Source organism: Calonectris borealis, chromosome 8, assembly GCF_964195595.1.
Source record: "Calonectris borealis chromosome 8, bCalBor7.hap1.2, whole genome shotgun sequence".
NCBI classification, from domain to species: domain Eukaryota; kingdom Metazoa; phylum Chordata; class Aves; order Procellariiformes; family Procellariidae; genus Calonectris; species Calonectris borealis.
In genome coordinates, this window is record NC_134319.1 from 24,238,714 (window position 1) to 24,257,502 (window position 18,789).

At 37.3% G+C, this 18,789-nt stretch overlaps 1 protein-coding gene across 4 annotated transcripts in view; it reads left to right on the forward strand.

The window, feature by feature from the left end:
* The window catches only part of NTNG1 (netrin G1), a 152,693-nt gene that overhangs the window by 119,417 nt on the left and 14,487 nt on the right, over positions 1-18,789 (forward strand). For 2 of the 4 annotated variants that reach the window (XM_075156459.1, XM_075156463.1), the window contains one exon: positions 4,679-4,816. The exons of the other annotated variants lie outside the window; for them this stretch is intronic. In XM_075156459.1, coding sequence (XP_075012560.1) covers positions 4,679-4,816 — 138 coding nt within the window. The remainder of the gene's footprint in view (positions 1-4,678; positions 4,817-18,789) is intronic. 4 annotated transcript variants of the gene reach the window in all.

Here is an 18,789-nt window from a genome sequence, read left to right on the forward strand (position 1 = left end):
TAACAAACAGAGATGGAGAATTTATTATACAATGTTTCTGATAGACACAAGCATGGGCAGAACCCGTTCTGGATTTTCATTGTGATTTTTTTTTCTTTCCATTTTCCAGGAAGCAAAAAGGAAGAGTAGTTACAAGATTTTTTCATGCCAAAGTAGACTATGGGTGTATAAATTATATTTTAATATTCTTTATAATCCATTGCTGAGATTCAAGCCAGAAACTATTTAGGTTGCTATTATTTGTTTCAGTCTGCAGCTTTACAGATTTACATTTTATTTTGTGATAAACACCCAGATCCATCCATGCACTGCATTTCACGTGTCCTTCTTTTAACTTTGCTTGGCAACACATTCAGAAAATGCATGATCTCTTTTGACGTTAATTAGCCTGAGCTAATAAGAACTTTAGTAGGCAAGTCATGATTTTGTATGACTGTGCTAAGGAGATTAACCCAATCAAATGTTCTTGGAAAAAAACCACTGTCCCTCATATTTTTTTGATGTAGATGACGGACATCATCGGTATGACATCAGGGCTGTATAATTTCAGCTGCCTAAATAGGCCTAGTAAATATGACACTAAATTACTCCAGGATTTTTCATCAGCTCATTCAGTAAATTCCCATGTACACTGAAATGCTAAGACAGCAGCTGTAGCTACATAAGACAAGGAAGTTAAAAAACCAGGAGTCAAAAATAAGTAAATTTTAAATTAATTTTCAGGACATGTATTTAAAATGTCTTAGTAAAACAACTGTGCACTTCAAAATTGCCCAGACTCTGCAGAAATAAAACTAAAAAACCTTTCATTTAACAAGGGTCTCCTAAAAAAAAAAAAAAAAAAAAAAGGCAATGTGGTGCATTTGCTGACTTTCCCACCTTAATGCAAGCAGAATTCTCTCGGGCTCCCATGAGAATTGTACCATGCGAGATGACTATAGGATCAACTAGGACTATGGTTTGCTACATATTAGGTAATTTGTTTTAAATAAATAATATTCTTGTTGGACTAAGACAGTTTTCAGGATCATAGTGATCATACTGTATACAGAATATATGTATCCTAGCTGATTTGCCAACTTAAGACGACTTTCATACTTCTTGTTTAAAGTCAGTGAAGTGAAGCAGATGATACCCAAGCGCTTTTCAGAAAACAGAAAAGTCTGTGCTTAAAGTGCTTAGGAACTGGGGCTCCTAAGATTTAATCCTGCAGAGTGTAGAGTATTTTCACCTCTGAGAGAATTGATGGATTCACCATCCTTCTAGGTCAAGCACAAAGAGTTTTGCTCTATTGGAAATGCTCATTTCTCTTTTCTCTGAGTTTAAAAGCAGTGTTTTGGGTTTTAAGTATGAGTGGAATGTTGGCATGAACATTTTAATAAGCAGATTTCCAGTGATATGTGCAAGTCTTATTCCTGTATGAAAGTCTCCTTTTTCCAGGCTAATTCTTTCCTCTTCAGCCATATATGTAGAAAAGTAAAAAATGTTTGGATAAGCTAGTTTAATGGCAGCTAACAGGGCTTTGGCTCTGATTTATCAAAACTACATATATAGTTTTCATAAATATATATGGTAAGTACATGGATAACAAATCTGTGAATCTTAGCTGATGCTAACTAAATGGAGAAAATGTAAAATGTTTCATTTTTAAAACTGACAAGTTACAAAGAATTGAAATACTGAGAAGGTTTTTACCAGTGAACCAAATGCAACACATTATACAGTGGGCTTAAATCTAATTTCATTATGCCCTTAATTTCTTCAGAAGCAAAATAAATTTTATTTCCTAAAATGAAATATCAAAAATTTGTGGATTTGTCAGTTAACTGCAAAATTACCTCATACGGGCAACTGTAGTTTCTAAATAAATCAAGGTATTTTGAAGTTAAAAATCATTCACTTGACATGCTTACAGTGAAAAAGAATTTAACAACTTGAAGAGCTTTTTACTTTTACAAGGTCTTGATAAAGTCCTAATACCTCTTTATATCAGTGAATACATACGCTGGCAAGCATGGATAGCATGGAAACCACCAAGTAGACCCAGAGTAATAAAACATTTCCTTTGCCTTACAACATAAATACTGAAATGGTAATTATTGTCACACCTATAAGAAAGCCAACGCTGCATTCACTTAGGCTTAAGCTTCAGTTAACACCTGTGAGACCTTTAGAAACCCTGATGATATAGTTGAGTGAATCCTGAGGGTTGTCCTGTAGCCACTGTCAACCCAGACTGATAAGCAGCAAGCCTGCAAGCTTCAGCCCATTTTCCCAACCTTTTTTTACTTATTTTCATTGTGTTTTGTCAGCAGCATCATGTTGGTATAGTGAATCTCAGCGAACAGATGACTACTACTGTCATCTTCCCATCCTTCAGTCACCAGATGGAGGTTAGGAGGAAAATTCCTTCCCAGGAAGGATCTGCAGGGTTTTTTTCCCCACCCTGGAACCTGGTGTGTGGTCTGCTTATTAGGACGATCTGGGAATGTTAATTTAATGTTATTTAACACCCTGTTGAGACTGACTGCCTCCCTGTGGCACACTGGAATTGGGGCTTTTGAGCTTTTTAATGTCTTAAGTATTTGGCAGGTCTTGGGAAGCGTTCCACAGCCTGTGATATTGTGTTGGACAGCGAGCTTGGATGTTCGGTGGACCTCTGTAGGTTATATATCTATGGTATCAATTGTGTTTTGGGAGAGGTGGAGGCTAGATTCAGTTACTAAAGGTTACTGGGTCTGTGTGGTGTTCTGATTTGATCTACTACTTTTGTAAAAGGGCCTGGCTTAAAGTTTTGTTTCCACTATCTACTTTCCCTTAAACAGCACAATATGGGCCTGGTACTTCTTATGTATTTATATTATAGAGTTCAGTAGGAAAGCTTTCACTTTCAGGGTCAGGTTCTTGTTCTCTGGAAAATACAACATTATGTAGCTATAAACATTCAATATCATATGCCATAGGTTTCTTTCACAAACACTTGTTTAAATCACTGTAACTCCATTATGTCCAACTAAGCTGTTTTTAATGTATAAGAATTGGGCCTTCTGTTTCTAATGTAATTTCAAGCTTTTTTGTCTTTCAAGGTTTTCTATAAACACTCTTAAGCAAATTTTACTTCCTGCATTCAATATGTATCTCAGTTCTGTGCCTGTTTACATAAACATTTCATACATCTGATTAACATCAGAATTGCCAGCTTTTGAAATGGCACTCACTGTGCTATAATTCTGCTCAGCCTTGCACAGTATTTTGGCGTGTCAGTTTTCAACTTCATTAATGAATGTTGCTAGCTAATTGACTCTATTATTATTGTGGAACTCTGTTTGCCAAAGGTAACTATTCTTCAGCATGCCAAATGTTCAAAGTGCCATCTGTAATTTATAGTTAATAAACGCTGAGACAACAGATGACAAATGTCTTCCTGGTAATTTTTTTCCTGTTACAGTCTTTCCTTTGGATTTTTTTAATATTTTACTTCCCAGTTCACTCTAGTTTGTCATTTACAATATTGCTCAGGTTTAACCTAATGCTAGGGAACAATTGCCAAAGGTAGTCATCAAAGTAGCACTGATTCACAGACATATAAAGCCAGATTCCCAGCAGGTTGCCCAGATTCAGGAATCGATTTGTATATCTTTTGCCTTCCACAGCAGCGAGATCAGCTGCTGCCAAAATGTGTCTGTGGTCTCAGTTGACAGTGGAGTTACTCTGGGTCTACATGGGTCTACATACAAATAAGATACAGCCCTTCATTTAAAAAAAAAAAATAAACAAACTGAAGGAGTGCCAAAAATGAGCTCCGCTAGCTGCTGTCTTGTCTTCTTTGTTCAGGTAGCTGAAAGCTGAACACAGATACTGTAATCACGTTAAAGAAAAGGGCTGTGAATGAACAACACAGTAAGCGTTGAGGGAGGAAATGGGTTACCCTAGTCATTCTTTAATTAGGTGAACACACATGGAAAATATACAGTGGGGAATGAGCCTCACTGCATTGTCCCTCTGCCCACTGGGAGGTGAGAGAAATGAAAATGGCAGCATAAAGCCAGTTCTGATAAGTTTTGCATTACATTACTGCTCACCTCAAGCTTTTCATTGTGGAATATGTAAAAGGTCTATTAATGTCACTGATAAATACAATCTCATCAATTTAATGGCAAATATCCACATAAATTATTATACTGCTCAAAACTATAAAGGAAGACTATCTTGGAAATAAGTAAAGTGCATTTATATAGCCCTGTAAAGACATTTAGCACTTCAGAAAATATTGAGTAATATACATAAGCCTATTTTAATAAGGCGAAACATTTCACCCTGATGGCACATCGATATATCCGTACTATACAAAGCTTTTCTAATGTTCATTAAATTGTCAAAAACATTCTTACCAAAAGAGAATCTGTTACAATCACTTATCCTCAAAGAACACGGTATCTTCTGCCTTTATATCTTTCCTGTTTACTTTTTCTCTTCACATCATAAAATGCCTCTTCCTGAAATGACGCGTGCAAACAAATAAATGGACCTATAATAGTTAATTCACTACTCTAGATAACCTTAACAGACAGTCTTCCTTTACCTTTAGTACTGGAAATGCACCCTTTACTGGTATTGAATGAATTATCACCACATGTAGACCTGAATCCAGTGTGTATGTGTTGTCTTGTTTCTGCAGACTGTTATTGTAACCCTTTTGGTTCAGTCCATGATCGCTGTAATGACAGAGGATTTTGTGAGTGTAAGGAGGGAACATCAGGGCCTAAATGTGATAAATGTCTGCCGGGATATATCTGGCACAGCTTGGGCTGTCAACGTAAGTAACTCTGAGAGTCGCCCCTCTCCTGCAACTTTGCTGCCTTTGCGTCTGTGTGCTATCACGTGCAGCTACTTAAGAGCAGAAAATGAGCAAAACATTCTACGAGCTGCAAGAACGCCATGCTGCCTGAACCTTTTCGGAGACTCCCAGATGAGGACAGTAAATTGACTGTGCCATCCATTTATTTCAATATGCTTTCAGTGTCCTCTCTCTCTCTCTTGCTAATGCCTGGAGGAGCTCCCACTGCAATATGTAAATATGCGTGTCTTGCCAGCTGTGAAATAAGTTTTGTATACCAAAACATCAGCATATTAACTCCAAATTCAAAATTCTTACTAAAAGACAAAAGGTGATTTCTCTGCATGTTCACTTTTTTTCTGTACTAAACTTCAACTTCTTGAGTAACGTAACTATGCTTTCATACCTTAGAACTATGTCCCTGGACAATAAAACTGCAAAACACTGGCTCATTACCTGTTATAATTAGTGAAAACTAGACAAAAGCTACAGGTAAAAAAAAAATTGAAGTATACTTAACATCCTTAAAAATAAGAGCTGAAATTTTGCGTAACTATTGCTAAAGTAGATGTTTCAATGCTTAGTTGTATATGTAGCTTCTCTTCTGGTTAACAGGTCACGTAAACAAGCGAGTGGAAATACCACATCGGTATATATAGGATTAGACTTTTATTGCAAATTTATTTTGTAGTAAATTCTTAAGATTTATTCTTTATAACTGTTTTGATCATCTACTTCCAGAAACTCTGGAGAGTCCTCTCATGTTTTTCTTTCACCTTTTCTCCTTGCCTCTCTGCATTCTTCCACACACATATTAAAGAGATTCCTACAAGAGCTTGCTTTTGATTTTTAAGAATGAGAAACACAAGACAGACTGTAATTACTGACACTGATTAGCCAAATATTATAAAATTGGCCATATAGCCACACAAATGCTCTAAATGCTGTAAAACAAATGCAAATCTTATATCATAATTTTTTTTAAAAAAACAATAAAGCTAGAGATTACCACTGCCTCTCCAAGTGATGAGTACATCTGAAATAGAAAATCTGGGCTTGTGACAATTCAGCAAATATATCTGGAAAGAAAACCAATAAATAAAGAACTTCAGGAAATACTGTGATAATTAACCAATTAGCATTAAAGCTAGTACATGAAGAGAAAGGAATTTTGCATGGGCAACGCAGTTAAATGTTACCCGAGAAAATTGGACTTTCTCAGCTTCTGCCAGAAAGCTCCTGTTTATATTTGGCAGGTTGTTTAAACCATACTTTTCACATGTGGTTGTTAACCGTATTCTCATTTTCTGGATGCTTGCACTTGAGTTTTGATTCACAGAATTATTGAGCACTTACAGTTGCAGCAGAAAGCAGGCAAAGTAGTGTTTCAAATCTCAGAGTTCTCTATTATTAATATTTTGAAAAATCAGATCCTAGGTATCTCAAAAAAAGCACTCAGAAGTCATAGGATCTCCCTCTGATTGCACCCCTTATGTAGGAGGTTGTCATCACCCCTGTACCCTACCCTAGGTACTGACAAAATAAGCATTAGAATTTGTGAAGCACTGAGATATTGTAGTGACAGGAACCACAGGCAAAAAAAAAAAAAAAAGAAAAAGGAAATCAATATGATTCTCTGCAGGAGAATTTGAATAAAGTACAGTAAACACCATGTCCACACAGTGGGTCTAAAAAGATATTAAGTAGCTGAGATATTGGACAGGTCTGGAGGTCTGTGGAGCAAATTTTACAGTCATATAATTAATATAATATTATATATACCAGCTTGTCAAAACGATTGCTTATTAAATGCAGTATTTCCTATCTTTTCAGGTTTGGACATTATAACCCCAATAATGTTCTTTTAATGAGGATTTTTTGAGCCCAACATATAATTAGCCTGATTTTAGCTGAATCAGAGTATTTGTAAAAGCTTTAGACAGTTTCTGGAAATGCAAGCTAGTGCCTTTATATTTGCTGACAAAACTAATTAAGTTTCCCTCACTGTGTTGTAATTTTCTCAACAAATCTCAGTCTGATTGTGTAACTTAGATATTCTCCAAGTTTGACCAAATTATCTAATCAAATTCAGAAGAAAAACAACTAGATGCGGTTGTCAGTTTTATGGATCAGACATGAAATTGCCACATTTTACCAAGCACACACTGATTTAAATCTCATTTCAAGTCTTTTCATGGAGGAACAGAATTCCAATTCATTTAATTTTGTAGTGTGGCAATTTGAGCAAAGCTCAAAAAGATTATTTATCTGGACATGTAGCGTGTGGTTTTGATCTATTTCCCTGAGCTTGTGCTGTACAGAAAGGTATATATGCGAAGATGGATACACACACATACTCAACAGACCAACATGTGTTTGTTTACTTTTTGTTATACATAGCCTATTGGCATTGTTAAGAAAATCTATTCCTATGGAGCTTTGTGGCTAAAAATCATTGACCTAGGGCAACCAGAAGCTTGACCTATAAATAAATAAGTTAAATCTATACCATAGCTAGTTATGATTACTTGTATGATTGTATTAGTAAATGGAGTGGCTTAGTTTTATATATTAGTAATCCTATTTGGGAAAACCAATGCTACAGTCTTGTGGTGTTTTCTAAGGCTCACAATATATCATTTGATAAATTACTGTTCATAGTTTACCTTACGCCACGCATGGGCAAAAGACACAGAAGCTATTATCCTCAGAAGTATTCATTTATGTACCTCACTCCTACTGATTTCATCTAAAACCTTTGAGGATCTAGGCAGAGCGCTCATCACTTGAGTCTCTCTGCATACAGAGGTCAGATGCAATTTCAGACTTTGCCTCCAGATAAAAAGCACCATGATAACAGCTGTTATCTTATTGAATTCAGGGTTTATGCTGCATAGGCATAGCAGTCAGCAGGGTCTGGTTGGTACAGGAAGGTTTGCTGCCCTCAGAAAAAGAGGCACAATAGATGCGACTGTGCCTTGCGCTACTTCTAAGCCCTCCCCCAGAACCATTCATGCCGCAGGCGTTGTGCGTGCGGGGAAGCTGCTGGGGTTTAGCCCTCTGCCTCCCTCCAGATACTGACAATGGTTTTCTCACCAGCATGCATACATAGATCAAAGCGCAAGGAATGAATTAAGAACAGAATAGTCTGTTCAGTCTGGTCCTCAAACCCTTTTAGAATTTCAGAAACATGAGAAAATACATAGCTATATTTCATTTCTCTGTTTTATAGAAATTAAATTATTTCCTTTAAAAATGAACATAAAAACAGAAGAGAAAGCTCCAAGCGTGGCAAGAAATTTAACCAGCAACTCCAGCTGTTTTGGGCCAGTCTTAAACTGAACATAGTGCTTTGTGATAAGAGGAACCTATAACAAAAGGTAGAAACGCTTACACACAGAAGAACAGCCCGAGTTTTAAAAAAAATGGATGAAGGCAAAATATTAAGCAGGAACATTCATTTGATTTTCTACCTGTACTGCTCATAAGTCTTGCATCTTTTGTATTTCTTGGCCATGACATTTCAGGTGACTAAATTCTGTTGCATACATACAAGAGTATTTAAAAATAACACCTTTTAATTTCATACATACAAGATTAATTAATTCCAAAACCAATCCAATCAGGCAAAAAAAAGTTACTCTTGCCAATCTCAGTTTACCAGCACAGCTTGAATTTTCGTTAGGCGTGATTGCCTCACAGGGGAAAAGGTAAGGGAAGGTCCAATGATTAATATTATTCACTATCTCCCTTCATACAGTCAATGAGCAAATAAAGACGTTGAACCTGCAGCCCCACAAAGGCCTGGACCGAGTACAAGAGTCACCAATGGTAGCTTGTACCCGAGTTAAATTCAGTGTGTAATTTATTGTGAATCACTGTTTTAAATCATCTTGGTTCAATGGTGTAAATCTTAAACAATTAGCAAATGAGTTTTCAGCTCATTTCACGTCAAACTCTGAATAGTTTATTTTATTTTACCCTTTTTCATTCATTTTAAATAGTTTTAAAGCAAGCAAAGGATTACACTCTTATCTTCAATGCTCAAACTGCGCTCAGTGCTTGTATCTGTCTTCCAGACTGAACTTGTATTACTCTGCAGCCTATTAGATAATTCATATTCTGTCACAGTGTGCATTCAACTTATTATATGATTATTTAAATATAAGCTTTTGTGTGTGCATTTTATCATGTGTTACAAATGCTAGAAGCCAAGGCATTTGATCAAAATCATCATGCAGATTGAATTGCCGAAGAAAATCAAACCTGAAATTGTAACCCTGGAACTTATATTAACATTTGCTTTTGGAAGTTTGTGTTTACAATTCAGCAAGAAAAGATATGTTACTATCCATTTCTTTAAAAAAAAAAAAATCCTTCTTGAAAAAATACATCATGCACTTCTTGCTAGACAGATTAAATACATAAATGTAACTGTCTCCCCCATTGAAGGTTAGTGATCTTTTATACATGTTTGTACACAGATGTATCCTGTGAGTCTTTCAATACCTACACATTGAACTTGTGCCTGGGGAACTATATGCTGTAAAAAAAAATAGAAACCGGGATGCCCTGCCCTGCAGTTCACCTTTGCAACTGCCTGGGTGGGGAGCCATAGACAATCCATCTATATCTTTTCCTATCTTTTTACATCTTTTTACCAGTAGCAGTTTTAATGCTTTTAGCTGGTCAGGATACAGTGGGATTTCCTCTCTGCACAGATGCTGTATGTACTTTCAGTTCTGGTGTGTTTTGGTGCCAGGACTGGTGCTAGTAAGTGCACTGCCACACTTGGAGCTGGAGGGAAGTAAAACATAGAAAGAATTTATTGAAAAGGATAAAGTTCTGATGGGGCTGAACATTGCTGTCCCCAAGGAACAATCTGCCCCTGGTCTTTATACATTAAATACTGATTTCACAATACCTATCTTACATGATTGTTATGCAGACTAAAGAAATTGTGTGTGTATAGGGGTTTGGATGTAAGAGGAACAGATTTTGCTTCAAATGGCTCCAAATTTAAATCCAAAATAATTCTCTCTAGATCAATCCAGAATCCCACTGCTGCAACTCAAGGCAAAGTATGGCTTACAGAGGTAGGACAAGCAAGGCAAGATTACAAACAAAATTGCAGCGTTATCGGGCCTGATTCTCAGATGATGCAAAACACTGATTCCACTCACCTCAGGGGAAGCACGCTGACGACTTATGCGTGTAATGCCATACGGATATCCTGGGTCTTTTAAACCTGAGAAAAGAAAACTTGAATGTGCTTATTAACGCATTCATTCCAAAATACATGGCCCACAGAATAACCATACAGATACAGGGATACATGGAAAATTGTTCACCAAAGTATGAATATCATGGAATGGTATTATTTTTTTAATGAGATACTGGATTTGAAGGAGAAAAAGAAGGTTGATACCTCTCTGGGGAGAGGATATTTTAGTCAGAATAAACATGTCAGAACACAAACACTGTATTTAACAAAAATGATTAAGTGAAGCATCTTTCCTCTATAAGAGCATAGAGGAGAAAACTAAAGCATAGGATGCTTTCTCTATATAGTTATTATAAAGATCTACATAGTTACTGTAGAATGCCTAGGTTGGGGATTAAGTCTCAAGCTGCTTTTAGTACTGCTGCCTACAAAGTGTGTGGAATATTGTGGAAATGAAAGAACCTGCAGAAGGAATAGACAAGAGGGGCATTGGTGAGAGCTCAAGGACATTATCTCAGCATCTCTGTGCTGGAAGGAAGGCTTCTATGAACAGGATGGGGACTGTGAATTAGGTAACACCTATGTGTGGGGAAGCCGAAGAAAATAACAGAAAATCAACCAGAGAACGAGGCATAGAAAAGGGGGCTAGTTAGCATAGTTGACATCTCATTAAGAGGCGGCACCAGGCTCTTAACAGACTGCAGCTCTTCACTTCAGGAGATTTACTCTGATAACCTGGTGATCAGACTTGCTTTCTCCAAAGTGAAAAGAAATGGTTCAGTAGCAACATTTATACACCTGACCTTTAATAGAACAATTTTTCCCCAGCAAGGTGAAGGATTGGATTGGAGCAAAGAGGTTGTTGTCCTCTTGATCTTGCCCAGGTGTCAGCTTCAAAGCTGCTATTCCACGGCTGTCTAAACTGCTCTAATTGAGCAGATTGAGCTGCAATCCCTCTTCTCCCAATTCCTAGCTATTTAGTCCCACACCCCTAGCAATCTCTCAGGCACTTGTTTCACCTTTCATTGAACCATTTCAGATCTAACTCAGCAGGACACTAACCAAAAAAGAATAGTTTTCTGCTGTGTTAGTTCTGTGATATGAATCAGCAACGGGTTGAGCAAGCAGGCGCACCCTGGGAGAGCAGAACCCACTCAGCTGGGGAGTGATGTAACCCTGGCAGCCAGCATTAGGCTGGACTAGGCTGCCATGCAACTGTAGCACATCTGTGGGATCAGTATTCTCCTCTTTCCATCTTTAGGTCATTCACATTATAGTCTAGCAAGTTGCTGGTATTTTTACCAAACAAAGCCACATAATTCCAAATGGATGAGCAGGTGGGTAATTAGGGAAACTTCCTAAAAACTTGTTCCTAAAAAAAAAAAGGTCCTATACTCCCCCAAAAATAGTTAGAAAACCCACTAACCTACAGAAAAACAAACAACTCTAAGATTCTCTTGTACTGAAGCAGAATCATAACTTTTTACAGACGGCAAAACTAGGATTCTGCATGCAGAACCAATATGAACAGTGGTGACAGACGTGAGTAGAGTGCATTTCAAAACAGCCCAATTTAAAAAGAGTGAATACAATTTCTAGGGTCTTCAGTATTTTTGGTGCTGTATCATGGAAGAGTTCTGAACAACTAAATATTAGGAAATTCATGAAAAGTTAAACAAGTAACATTATTTGTTTTCTTTATTCAGATGATTTAAAAATGGTTAATATTTGATAGCACAATGATAAATATTTTAATATAGTATATTGCAGTCGGTTAGGAGTAGATCAAAAAGATACAAAGTAAGCTCCACTAGATAAACTTTTATTAGGTACATGAAATAGAACATAAAGCTTGATAGCAATCACCATTTAATCTATTCACGTTTGGAAACGTATTGAAGGGGAAACTTATAACTCCGTTAGTTGTTATGAATTATTAAATGTTCATTCGAACAATGATGAGCAGGACTGCTTTTCCTCTGAAAAATCTGTCACGCTTTCCTTTTAAGCCTGCTCAGTGGCCGTAACTTCTATGTAATTTGCCTGCTCACTGCCTTTTTATGAGGACAGAAATAAAGAGATCAATAGCACCACAGACACACCCAGATGGGACGTTTTTATGAAGGGCCCTTAAAAGGATCATTTAGGAGTAAGTAAAGTAATCTCCATCCTACTTAACTGCAGATAAAAACTACTGACCCGAGGCAATTAAAGATAGTCAGCACTTCCTATCTTGACATTGATGCAACTGATGGCATTGCTGACACCAGCACATGCTGATTATTAAGACTTCAGGAGTTATTGTTTTAGCTTCCTTTACACATGTGCAAATACAACTCTCCCAAGAGATCTTTCGGTTCACAATATGAAAACCAAAGTTTAGTTTAGAAGGAGCTGATAGGTTTTAACTTGCAAGGTGCTGACTGCCTCCCCTAAGAGAAGCTAAGCTCCCCCAGTGTTATTAAAGGTAAAAAATGCCTCTTAATATTATGCGTTAATAAATGGATGCCCTGGAAGTAGATATACCATATTCAGTCTACTTGTAAATTTAAATTTTAAAAGACTAGCTTCCACCTTTAGTGGATTTCAGAGTTATTCTAGGTACAGGGGCACACCTGATGTTAAGGTGTGTTTCTGCCCTGAATTCGAACATGCTGAAATGATGTAATCCTAAAGTAACCAGCATTTCTAACTTCAGGTTTGTATTTCTACAGAGTATCTAACAGCTAATGAACTCAAGGCTTTATAATTACGTACTACTACTATTTGAGGTACTTTCCAAAATATTTTAAGTGTCTTTACTCATTGACAGTATTTGTTATGAGTAGTCTATAGAGGTGAAAAAAAAATAATCTCAGACTGAAGTTTTCAAAGAAATTTAATTGAACTAAAGGAGTTATTATTTAGTATCAATAGGTTGAGTACTTCAGCAATGAATTTCTGAAAATAATCAAGATCTTTCAGGATCTGAGCTCTTAGCTAAAACACTTCACAGAAGTGCCTTTTTACATTTCCCAATTCCTACTTCACCCTATTGTTTCCTGACCATCTTACCTAGTCCATTTTAGAGCTGGTCTTCAAAACCTTTCACTCCTGTGAGTCATGTTTTTATCTGCATGCTTGCATGCTTATAGACAGTAGAACATCTTACGGTAGAAAATCAGAAAGCCTGTACTGACTTAGACCAGGGATCAATTTACCCCAGTGTCCTCTATTTGACAGTAGTGGGCTTGAGTGGTATTTCATTCAGCATAGGCACCCAAGATCTAGGAAACTCTACAGTTTACAGATTTTCTTAGCCAAGAGTTCATCAGTATCTTCATATTTAGTTGGTCTCAATGAGCCTTTCATCCACTAATCTGCCTAGTCACTTCTTGAGACTTTCCTGCTTTTCTTATCCAAATGTCCTGGGCACAAGTTCACGATTATGCAAAGTGTAATAATCATAATAATTTCTTTGTTTTAACTGGCTGGCTGACAATTTCATTTGGTACTTCCTAGTTCTTGAGAGGAAGAGGTAATAAGAATAAATGAATAATCACTTCCAATTCACCTTTTCCGTAACATTTGTGATTTTATAGATGTCTATTTTATTTTCCTTCAATCTATCTTCCCTTTCTTATGCTGAAGAAACCTAATCTATTTAATCTGTCCTTTTACAGGAACTGCTTGTATCTATGATCACTCTTCATGCTACCTTTTTTGGTAGCATATGCAGGACTTCATGCAATGTTCAAGAGATGGGTGCATCATGAAGTTCTGTGGTGACATTGTGATGTTTTCCGTTTCATTCTTTTTTCGCTGTTCTAAAAAATTCAAGAATCTATTTGCCTTTTTGACTGATGAAAAGCATTAAGTCAACATGTTCAGTAAAATACCCTGAACTACTCTTAAGGTCCCCTTTCTAAATGGTAAGAGCCAAGTATCTATAGGGGTGCATTATTCTTGAACACTGAATTTCATCTACCATTTTATTGTGCTGTCACCCAGCACCTTAGAAATTCTTCTGAAGGTCTTTACAGCCACCATACTTTTGTTATATGAGCAAACTTTATTACATTACTCTTCACTCTCTTTTCGTAGCACAATTCTGCACGTGTAAGACCTGACAGTTCTTACAGGACTGAGTAGTAGTCTCTGACATTTATTCTTACCCTGTTTCCTATTGTTCAATCCATGATTGTTCCATGAAAAAAACCAAAAAACTCTCTTGCTGGTTTCTTTGAAAAACACTGCTGAGGGATCTTGTGAAATACTTTTTGGAGATTCAGATACATTATCAACTTGATCATGTGCATCCATATGCTTACCGATTCCTTAAGAAATCATCTACTAGGTTTGTACACCATTATTTCCCTCTACAGAAAGTTCACTCTTCCATGCTCATCATGCTTATTCATCTATCTGCTAATTCTATTCTTCATTTCAATTTCCATCAACTTGCTTGCTGCAGAAGTTTTACTTACTAGTCTTTAGTTCCTCTCAATTTCCTTGGAGCTCTTTATAAAAATCACATCTGCCATAGTCCCTTCTTATAGTTAATCAAGCCTGTCTTGGCAATTAAATTAGTAAAATCACAGGTAACAGTCAGAAATTTGTTTCTGCATTTTTTCAAAACTCTTGGATCAATATTATTTGCTTCTGGTGATCTGATGCAACAGACTATCTTCCATTTTTTAAGAATGGTTTGTATAAACTTTGAGACACACCTCCAGAGCATGCCCCCATCAACATAGGCAGTAGCCTGGTAACCTCCTAAAGCTCTTCCATAGTTAATACTTCGTAGATTTTTCCCTTATCTACCTTACACACCATTCGTTTGCCCTAGACTTCCTAGAAAGTTTCTGCTCCTAATGTGTTTAGAAAAAAATTAGTTACTAATTTTTATGACTTTATTACATTGGTCAACCATTTCTGGCGTTCCTTGGTACTTTAGCATGTTCTTATAGCTAAATTCTGAGCGTCTGTACTCTTTTCCTTCATTTCATCATAATTTCAACATTTTTCTTTACCGTTTGTAAATTTATTTCTTTATAAAGTTTTCTTTTTCTCTGCTGCTAACAATGCAATCCTTTTAAATAGTGGTCGTCTTTTTGATACTCACTTTACTCAGCATCTCTAATATGACCAGCTCACCAAATCATCTGCGAGCATTCTGCCCCTTTAGCTTCTTCTTGCATTTCTTTCTAATAAGTGCCTAAAGATCATCTCCTCTTTCCCTAGATCCATACCCCTGAGACACGTACTAACCCTTCTAGTAACTTCAAATTCGTCTTAAAGTTAAGCATGCAAGTAAATATTTTTACAAGAAGCATGGGTATGATAAAATCGGGAACAAAAGCTTGATCTTATAAACATCAGTTCAGCTTTTTGTCAGATCTTTGACTGTTACCCTTTACGGCACAAATTTTAGTCAAGCTATTCATATGAATAGCAACTATGAAAGTGAATACAGCTTTACAGGATTCAGTCAATATATATGTAGAGGGGACTGATAGCCCATACGAAAGTACCATGATGTTCTGTAAAATATTAACGGTATTGTTCTTTCAATTTCTTTCATCCCTGCACAATTTTGAGATACGATTTTGTTGATTACAAACTGTTCTTCTCTCACATTGGACTACAGGCAATGGCAAAATCATTAAAAGAGACTTTTAGTGGAAGCCAAGTCAAGCCTGTTATAATTATCTTGGCTTCTAAAGAGAATAATTAAATTGTTAATAAAACTTTTACCTATAATCATCAGGTGAGAAGAGAAAGATGTGACAGTGCTGGAAGTTTAAAGATTTCTACAGAGAAGGGGAAAGAGAGTTTGATCATAATTCAGTTGTTAGTAATTAATGTCTATAGAACATTACTTATTACTGAAATCAACTTGAAATAATTATATTAAAGAGACTGTGTTCATTAACATCACTGATTTCAATATACAGCTGGGGTCCACAATGATTAAAGCATTATGCCTAAAACTATTTTGTATTTTTGTAACTACAGCTTGGACAAGTACTTCTTTATATGCTGGTTTTTTCTTTCCAATGACTATCTGTCTTTTTGTTCAGATGGAAGTGGAAAACCGTGTAATAGTAATTGCACTGATGCCACTGGCTGAATCTGGAGACAATATTTTCATTTGTACTTCTGTTTGCAGATCAGTTTACCTACTTCATTCCCTTTCTAGAGACTGAGTGGAGTAACTTTCCAAATCTTTCACACTTTTCAGACATTTATGAAACCCTGTGTATTTTCCAGAAGTACAAAGAATAAAGCATAACAAAATCTGTCTGTATATAAACCAAAATATTGCTCCAGCTTATGGAGCCAGTGGCCGAGCTGTATATTGAGCATCTCTGAACAGCCAAACAAAGACACCTTTATCTTTCTACGATACCTATGTGCTAGCCCCTGTTCTTACTCTGTTTCCTGCTTAACTTTGAAGGCTTTTCCAATGGACCCAAGAATCTGTTCTTGCACTTCAAAACTGGTAGGTTATAAGGAGCTCAGCTGTAATCTCTTTGGAGGAGGAATTCTCCCTTGAATAGTTATTTAGGTTAGCCTTAAAAAATAGCACCAAGCAGCTATAGGTCAGGGATACATAAGGGCTAAAATCAAAAGAGCTACCAGCTTTGTTACCCACATACGCTAACCAGTCCCCATATACGCTGACAGGTGCAGGAGGAACAAACGCCTCCAGTAACCTCAGTATAGAAATAGCTGTCCATAGGAGACAATCCAGCAGGGTGTTCTATTAATGAGATGCTGCATCACCGAGCTCTGAATGTTATTAATGATAAATGGGAAATTAACTTCCCTTTTAAGCCAGAAGATCCTTGAATAGGACTCCTTTGAAGAGTTTAGAATTTCATTTCCAAGGAGAGTAAAGAGAGTTTCACCACATGTAGCTCTTTCTTCTAGCTGAAGCTGCATTTTGATAGTAAGGCAATAAGTACTGACCAGCATCCAAGGAGAACAAGTTGCTCTCACAAGGTTCAAAAACCTGGCTTACTTCCGACTGATTTCAAGAACAGGAGAATCCCACAATGAGATTTAAACTGGGGCCGTTAGTGCAAGGAAATTCGTATTGAGGGCAAACATAGCATCCTTAAATCAGCCCCATCGTGTTGACATTATGCAGCAAAGTGCAGCTCTCTGCAAGGAGGCTTCAGTTCTCAGAAGAAGCATCCTATTCCGCATATCTTTACAGACAGATTATAATAGTGTAATTACAACACAAATGTCTCAAAAATTGAGCCAGATGTTTTGAAATGCCCCAAATTGTGTATGCACACATGCCATTTGGTACAAAACTGGGGAGAAACATGAAAGGCTGCATGTACACAGCATAACTTCTGCAAAGGTTTGAAAATTTGGGTCAAGATTTACATCACCTATCAAAATAAAGCCACATACTGCTATAATTTTTCTGCAATGACCTGAGAGCTTTGCTAGTTCATGCAAAACCATTACTGATTTAAAACATAACTGAAAAGATGCTTAGAGAAGTGTACTCTAGTTATATCTTCTCTTTTATTCAGTGGCAACATGACAACTTAGCGATGATGCTGCAGCCCACGCTGCTCTGCACCATTAGAAGACCTTAACTGTTTTGCAAATACAAAACATTGAGCCAGCCAAGATGTGTTGAGCACCTCCCTCACCTCCTCCCACCCATCCTGGCTTTGGCCCAAATCCCTCTGTTCCAGTTCCAACCACTTCCCTTTAGCACTCATCTTTCTCTTTTAGCCTAACAACTACTCATTCTGTAGCTTTCTTGCAGTCTTCAGAAAACCACCATCCCACTCAGATCTGCCATGTTACCACTTAAATGCTGTCCAACAAAGGCAGCATAAAACCTTTGCACTTCACACTCCTTTCATGCTCTCACTTCACTGGGCCTGTGTTTCAAACCTGAGCAGGAACCATGCTGGAGTCTCTGCTGCCCAAGTCGGCACGTCTGTGCAGAGGTTGTCCTTACGTGCTGGCTAGCCGTGCTTGCCATGTGGCTTCACGGAGCAGGAAGAGGCTCTCTGTTTAGCCTCAGTGTTTGACAAGGGTCCAGGCACAGACCAGTCCTATAAGAAGTCATCCTACCTGGAATTACAGCCTTTTCTCGTCCTCCAATATCATGTGCACCCATCAGCCAGCACTCTACACAGGCGTGCAGCAAACACCGGCTCCCACCATAGGAGGCAATGTAAAGGAATACACGCAGTTCTGGAGGAGTTGTGATCGGAGAAGTCAGATTTCCATTGCCATTGCTGCCAAGGCTGCTGAAAGAGAAGGACAAGCATGTGATGGGGGTTGTGGGTGTTCAGGTTACGTAAGGTAGGGGTATGCACGGGGGGATGGCTGGGGGCAGAGGACAGGACTGGACCCAAAGAGATAAGCTTGTCGGGAAATACAGCTTCATCATCCAAATTCTATTTAGCAGAAATCTGTTTCCATTTTCTCTGAGAGGTCTACAAAGACATATATTCAAGACATTATGTTTTAAAATATACTCGGACATTATGTTTTAAAAGAATAGACAACATTCTAGAAGTACATTTTCATAAAAATTGAGCATTTCTTGTGTGACCCTTCCTTCTCTAAACCAAAGGTGAGTATATGAGTTGGTAACATAGTTACATGCACAGCCTCTTAGGAGCATGAAAAAATGACCAAGGTCTTGCCTTTTCAGTCTTAAGTGCGAGTGGAAGACCTTGAGTAACACAATTACTTCTTTTCG